This window comes from Mchenga conophoros, linkage group LG20 (genome assembly GCF_057382185.1).
Source record: "Mchenga conophoros isolate Kocher_MC1m ecotype Shallow Benthic linkage group LG20, M_conophoros_male_GT1.1, whole genome shotgun sequence".
In the NCBI taxonomy this organism is placed as follows: domain Eukaryota; kingdom Metazoa; phylum Chordata; class Actinopteri; order Cichliformes; family Cichlidae; genus Mchenga; species Mchenga conophoros.
The window spans coordinates 36,517,453-36,524,892 of NC_140545.1; the positions used below are offsets into that span (position 1 = coordinate 36,517,453).

Below are 7,440 nucleotides of genomic sequence, written 5' to 3' on the forward strand. Positions count from 1 at the left end.
CTCCAGTTTGTGCATGTAAATGGAGAGTCCTCTTCACACACTGAGGTTAATTATGGAGTTCCACAGGGTTCAGTGCTAGGACCAATTCTGTTTACATTATACATGCTTCCCTTAGGCAGCATCATTAGAAGACATAGCATACATTTACACTGCTATGCAGATGACACCAGCTCTATCTGTCAATGAAGCCAGATAACACACACCAATGAGTTAAACTGCAGGAATGTCTTAAAGACATAAAGACCTGGATGGCCGCTAACTTTCTGCTTCTTAATTCAGATCAAACTGAGGTTATTGTACTCGGCCCTGAAAATCTTAGAAATATGGTATCTAAGCAGATTCTTACTCTGGATGGCATTACCTTGGCCTCCAGTAACACTGTGAGGAACCTTGGAGTCATTTTTGACCAGGACATGTCCTTCAATGCACATATTAAACAAATATGTAAGACTGCTTTCTTCCATTTGTGCAACATCTCTAAAGTTAGAAATATCCTGTTAAAACTGGCTCCTCCCCTCCACCCCAGCCGGTCGCAGCAGATGGCCCCGCCCCTCTTCCTGTTAAAAGGGAGTTTTTCCTTCCCACTGTTGCCTAATCATTGGGGTTTTCTCTGGATGATTGTGGGGTCTTTACCATCGCCTTGAGGCGACCGCTGTTGTGATGAATGGAACTGAGTTGTTGCCTCAGTGCTGTGGTCTGTTTATCCTCTGCGCTGTGGGATGTGGGTCATGTGTTTGGAGGTTAAAAGGAGTGGAGTTTGGCTGGTTTTGATTTCTAGCCGAGTGTCAGATTGTTGATGCCACAGCGCTGAACACGATGAGGGCGTATGGAGCTTTAAATCTGTTGCCTGCAGTAACGGTTTTACGAAGCACTTGTGTGAGCGACAGCAGCAGCATGTGACCTGGGATGTAACTGAATAGGGGACTATAGGTGGTGTTTGATTCAGTGCGATGGAAGCAGCAGGCTCAGGCAGGTGTAACTGAAGACTAAGGCTTCTTTCAACACATTTCAATTTGTGTTTCTCTGAACGCGCTCTGCCAGCACGAGAGAATAAATGGAAAATGGATAACACTTCCCCTTGTTCCCACTTGTGTTGTGTGCAGCCCCGATGTGCTGCTGCATTCTTGATGAGCCGCCCAGCTGCGGTCCATGCGGGTAGTTTCTGATAAGTATAGCCCTCAGTGCAGAAGTTCAGTACAACAAAGTGCTCCTGACACCTGGGGCAAATATTTTGGGCGAGTTTCTGTTTGCAAAGTTGAGACAGAAGTGCAGCGATTATTACGAGCCATAAGATGTGATCGGCAACAAAGTGTTGAGAGAAATCAGAGAAAACAGCAGAGTGGTCGTTTTTCCTCCCTCATCTCTGACTAATCTGGTCCTTTATACAGAGTCTGCATCAAGGTTATTACAGTGAGCTCGAACAGAAACCACTGAAATAAAAATGAACTGAACGAGAGAAAAGAATCCTCCCTCGTTAGCACCAGTGCTTCCTGTTCATCTCAGTCACAGGAAGTGAATCCTTGTCACAGATAAACCCACTGACAGGGTGTTTTTGGTTTGTGGATGGATGAGTAAATCTTATTTTATGTGCCATCCATCCCTCCTCTGCTTCTTATCCTTGTTAGGTCACGGGGGGGGGGGGGGGGGGGGCTAACACACAGGCAACCATTCACCCCACTATCTGCATGTCTGTGGACTGTGGGAGGAAGGCGTTGTACCCGGGGAGAAGCCCTGCAGGAAGACCCCAGCCTGATGGTGGAAGTGAACTCCTTGCTGTGAGGCAACAGTGCTAACACTGTGCTTTCAGGTTTCATTCACAGACAGCATGTTTCTGCCTGTGATTTCGTTTGTATTTTCACTTCCTCCATTTCCCAGAATGCCAGTTACGCGTGGGCTATCTGTCTGTGGTGCTGTATACGCTGCACTGTACGTGTGCACGCTTACTGCACGGGCCAGGTGTGTCTGCAGCAGTGATCTCCATACAGATGTGTATGTGGGGATACCTGCACAGTATTTTCTCACGGCGTTTAAAACCCGACACTCAACAGGTGGAGCTATAAACAGTAACAGGAAGGTGTCCGTGTCTGTTTTCTCCTCAGGAGCCCTGAAGAAAAACCTGACAGGCGAGCAGATCAAAGAAGACCTCCTGACATTAGGTACACATCCGAGTCCTCTGTGCCTCAGAGTCATTCTCACAGTAGTCGTATTAGTTACTGTCACGTTTGTGTTAATGAAAGCCAACCTGCTCACTCTGATCATTTTTCAGGACTGAGCGAGGAAAAGTCGGCTCACTTCTCACTGCAGGTAAGTGAAGTAGTGCTAAAGGTAAATGGAAAGCTGCTTATGCAGCGCTTTTCTGCCTCATTCACACAAGCGTGCTGTTTCTAAGTGCTTCCTGTCTGACATTCATGCATTCATAGAGCAACATGGGGTTTGTATCGTGGCATGCAGACTGGGATCAAACCACCTGACCAAAGCCACGCCCTTTACGTGTGCCAAACTTTCCACTACTATTAAAGACGTCATAGATGGTTCAAAGGGCCTTCCAGGACTCTGGACTTATTTCTGTGAGTGGCTGTAGCTCAGGAGGTAGAGCAGGTCATCAATGATCGGAAGGTTCCTGGCTTCCCCTCGTCTGCGTGCCAAATATCCTTGGGCAACATACTAACCCCAAATTGCTCTCCGACGCATCCATCGAAGTATGAATGTGTGTGAATGCTAGTTAGAATGGGTGAATGCACAAGTTGTGTGAAGCGCTTTGAGTGCTCAGAAGAGTAGAAAAGCGCTATATGAGAACCAGTCCATTTACCATTTCTTCACCAGCTAACATGTTGTGTTTACTGTGGGTAAATCCTGCAGCTCCTCTTCTGTAGCCTGCTGCAGCTTTATTTACATCTGCACCATGAACACGTCACAGGCTGAGGCTGTAAGCGCGTCACGGGGCGTCAGGTATCTGCTGGCTGTTGCTCGAAGCAACGCCAAGAACTGAACTGTTCCAGATCGATCCAGCACACTTTAACCTCTGTGTAACTAACACTCCCACGGTGGTGGCTACACGAGGATGGTCAGCCAGCTAGCTGTGCCTTAGCTCGCCATCATTGTGATGCTCAGGCTGCACATGCTGACTCGTGTAAAACAACAGGGAGGAGCACGTGTGTCCGTTTGGGCCGAAGCTAGCTGACAGGTGTTAGCACGTGTTAGCACTAGGGCTGCCACAAACGATTATTTTGATAGTCGACTAGTCACCAATTATTTTTGCGATTAGTCGACTAATCAGATCATCATCCATTAGAAGTAAAACTACAGCTTATATAACTATCATTAGCTTACAGCTTTAAGTGTTTAAGGTCTGTGCTAACTAAAAATAAAGACAAGATGATAGTTTATTAAATTTTAATGAAATTTGCAGATTGTTTCGGTGAAGTTTAATAAACTCCTTGCTATCTAAAATATAACAGGACACCGGAGTATATTCTGGAGCATCTCACACTTCTGATAATCAGCTGTCTGCTTGACTTTATTCAGCTGTGTAAAAACTATAACTTTAATCTCAGACAAACAGATTTACTCAGGAACAAATAAAATACTAAAAAAAGCCAAACAATAACATTGTAAGTTATCTAAGTGACTCATATATCATGTTTAACCTGAGTAGCGAAAGACGGCGGTGGGTTTGAAAACGATTTGCGGGGAGTCCGGTGTTCTCACGGCGCTAGTGACCTAGCCCCCGGCTAGCTAACGAGCTAGTGGGTAACAGACGTCTCCGAAAACGTCGGAGCGCTTTTGAAAATATGTGGTGTCCTGATAAACTGAGCAGATATTTGAGGTTTACACAGCTACATTCTCGCCTGAAAATATGTTAAACGTTTATTTTGTGACCCAGAAAGAATAATAAGAGTAACATTAAAACTAACTAGCTGCCGCCATTGTTGGAAACTGCGCTGGGCCGTGCTATGAATTCTGGGACACAGCTGCTTCTTCTTCTTCGGGGTTTAACGGCAGCTGGCATCCTTGTACATGCAGTGCTGCCATCTTCTGTTTCAGTCCGTTATTACACTCTTAAATCCTGCTACTTATTCCTGCGTCTTTTGTGATCTTACAAAGCTTCAAACGACGCGTCGACTATTAAATCAGTCGTCGACGATTTTGATAGTCGACGTAATCGTGACTAGTCGACAAATCGTGGCAGCCCTAGTTAGCACTGACTCAGTGTCGTTGATAAAACTTGTTCTTACGATGTTACTCAGGCAACCTTTAAACGGTGAACACGTGTCTCAGGAGTCTGATGTGATCTGTGTTCCTGCAGTGGGCGGAGCACTACGCAGCGCTGACCAGGCTCGCTGTCGGGCAGACTCTGATGGTCAACCAGCTGGTTGACATGGAGTGGAAGTTTGGAGGTAAGAAGGAGCAAACCTAGCGTGCACGGCAAATTTGGCTCACATTAGAGGTTCAGTCTGAGTCTGTCTGTGAGCGCGTCCGCCCTCTGAGCACATTTGAACCCCTCGGTGTGTGCAGCCGATGGAAGCTGAATAACAGAGCTAACCATGACGCGCCTCACTGTTTCAGGCGCAGACGTGACACAGCAACCGTCCTGTTTGAGTGTTTTTATCACGCTGTGTTTTGTCGTCCCACAGTGACTGTTGGCACCAGTGAAATTCAGAAATTGGGCACAGTCTTCCTGCAGGTACAACAGCGCTCCACACACACATGTGGGGTATTCATATCCTGTGGGAACATCTAATTGACATAATGCTTCCCCTAACCAAACTGTAACCCGGACACTAAAACCACATTTTGATTCTCAATAATGTCTTCAAACTTGTGGAGACTGGTATTTTGGTCCCCACAAAGATATGAAAACACACACAGCATCGTTGTTTTGTTGAACACGTTGTGTTTGGTTGCAGCTGAAGCTCGTGGTCAGAAAGGGGAATTCCACTGAAAACGTCTACATGGGTGAGTGATGATGTCACTCGTACCTGAAGTTTTGCACACCTTGAATGTCTTTCTTTCCAACTGCTCGAGTCTGTAACAGGAAGCTTTAAGTTACTCTGACGGTTGTTTCTGCAACTCAGGACACAAAACTTAGATAATGAACAGATGCTGCGAGTGAAAAAGACTGTAAGAAATGTAAAAAGGAACTCGTCTGGTTTAATCGTGTAAACTTCGTAAATGAAAAATCAGTTCCTCCACCCGATGCTCTCAGAGTCAGCCGACCTACAGATCTTCAATTCAGTTTTATTTATACAGCGTCAAATCACAACAGTCACCTCAAGGCGCTTTATATGGTAAGGTAGATCCTGCAGTAATACATACAGAGAAAAACCCAACAATCAAATGGCCGAGCAAGCACTTTGGCGACAGTGGGAAGGAAACGAGAAGAAACCTCCGGCAGAACCAGGCTCAGGGAGGGGCGGGGCCATCTGCTGTGATTGGTTGGGGTGAGAGAAGGGAGACAGGATAAAGACATGCTGTGGAAGAGAGACAGAGGTTAATAACAGATATGATTCAATGCAGAGAGGTCTGTTAACACGTAGTGAGTGAAGAAGAAACACCCAGTGCATCATGGGAGTCCCCCAGCAGCTGTACCTATCGGTCTTTAAGTCTGACTTCATTAACCACGTCTGGGTCCAAACTCCCAGGTCCCAAAGTCAAACGAACTCTGCAGCATCACTAAGAGTCACAAACTGTCTAAGTTCTTTCATCTTTAATAAAATCATCAGCATTGCTGCTTTACCAGGTGTAACTATGAAGTTTAACATCCAGGCATCCATGAAAACAGGATTTATTAAATTGAATGGATTTAGCAGGAAGTTAGCTCGCTAGCTTCATGCTAAGCATGATATAGCATGTTCTGACAGAGATTTCTGAAACATTCAAACGTACAGCTCTGCTATCACTTCCAACATAAATGAAGACAGAAAACGAAACAGCAGTGACGTTTGTAGGGTTACTGAAGTTGGGCTAGCTGCTATATAATGATGTGCTACGTGACCGCTAGTGACACAGCTATGTTAGCATAGCATAAACACAGTGAAGCTGGAGGATGAACGCTAACTTTTTCCACTCGATAAAAGTTAACGTGAAGGTTCCTGATGGTTAGGCATAAATGCAGTCCAAACTTCAGCCAGAAAAACAACTGAGATAATCCATCCACAATACCAGGTTAGTCATGAATATACTGCTGCAGGGCTGTAGCTACATCATAAGGGTTTCAAATGAACAGCAGTAATAAAAACTGAGACAGTGATCACTGACTGCTTTTAGGGGCTTCAGATTAAATAGAACAAAACATTAAAACATGTTAAAAACACAACAGCCTTAATAAACGCAGAGTAGTTTGGACCGGAAGCAGGATTCGTCACGTCATCACCTAAAGACCAGATTGCAGCATAACTAAGAAGTGTGTACTTTATTGAGCCCCGTGGGGAAATTGCTCTCTGCATTTAACCCATTCACTCAGTGAAGCAGTGGGCAGCCATTGGGCGCCCGGGGAGCAGTGTGTAGGGACGGTACCTTGCTCAGGGGTACCCCAGGGTAGCTGTTAAGGGGAATCGAACCCCCGACCTTCCGATCATGGGGCAACCACGCTACCTACTGAGCTATCCCTGCTCAGTAGGATTCGGGGTCACCTGGTCCAGCCCTAACTATATGCCTTAGCAAAAAGGAAAGTTTGAGCCCGATCTTAAAAGTAGAGATAGGTAAATGCTGCAGTGGTCGTAATTCAGGTGTGCTTTTTGGGTGATTTTGATTGGCTCTTATGTGTAGCAGGGAGGAAATGACCTCACAAACAGCAGCTGTAGATTTTAAACCGCTCCTCTGTATTTTAATTCCTCTTGAAGAGAGTATTCCTGGTTTGGAGCTCTCCCAGTTTTTCACGTTTTCCTCCACAGATGCAAAAACCTTTCATTTCTGTCTCTGACAGGAAGTCGTCCTTTTTTGTCTCTTCCCTGCAGAACTGACGCTGCCTCAGTTTTACAACTTCCTGCACGAGATGGAGCGAGCCAAGGCCAGCATGGAGTGCTTCAGCTGAGCGCGTGTGTGTCCGTGTGTGTGTTGTATGTACTGGTTGAATTTGTGTGCGTGTGACATTTTTACCTGAAATGAGTCAATAAACTGAGGAGTAACCTGTCATTATCTGCTGTTTTCTCCCCCTGTGGGAAACAGTCTGTCAGCACGACGACACCTGGGTGAGATCAGCGGGAACATTTTGAGACTTCCATCAGAAACCAGACCTGTTCGATCGAGTTCAGGCCTGCTGTCTCTTACTGATGTAATAAATTATTACTAAAACAAACACGAATTAGCTGCAATAACAGGTTAAATGCAGGCGAAATGAGCAGCAGCCAGAGACGGGCGTGCAGTAAAGGCCACACAGGGATGCGTACGAGCCTGGAGGCACATGTCAGAACGCTCAGTGGCTCATCGGTGCAAGCGCCG

At 45.8% G+C, this 7,440-nt stretch overlaps 1 protein-coding gene across 2 annotated transcripts in view; it reads left to right on the top strand.

Moving 5' to 3' along the window:
• Positions 1-7,134, top strand: part of commd7 (COMM domain containing 7) — a 13,532-nt gene extending 6,398 nt beyond the window's left edge. For both annotated transcript variants that reach the window (XM_085260121.1, XM_085260123.1), the window contains exons 4-9: positions 2,100-2,156; positions 2,267-2,304; positions 4,307-4,397; positions 4,635-4,684; positions 4,908-4,956; positions 6,957-7,134. In XM_085260121.1, the coding sequence (XP_085116247.1) occupies positions 2,100-2,156; positions 2,267-2,304; positions 4,307-4,397; positions 4,635-4,684; positions 4,908-4,956; positions 6,957-7,033 (362 nt within the window). In that variant the 3' untranslated portion in view covers positions 7,034-7,134. The remainder of the gene's footprint in view (positions 1-2,099; positions 2,157-2,266; positions 2,305-4,306; positions 4,398-4,634; positions 4,685-4,907; positions 4,957-6,956) is intronic.
• The last annotated feature ends 306 nt before the right edge of the window (positions 7,135-7,440 follow it).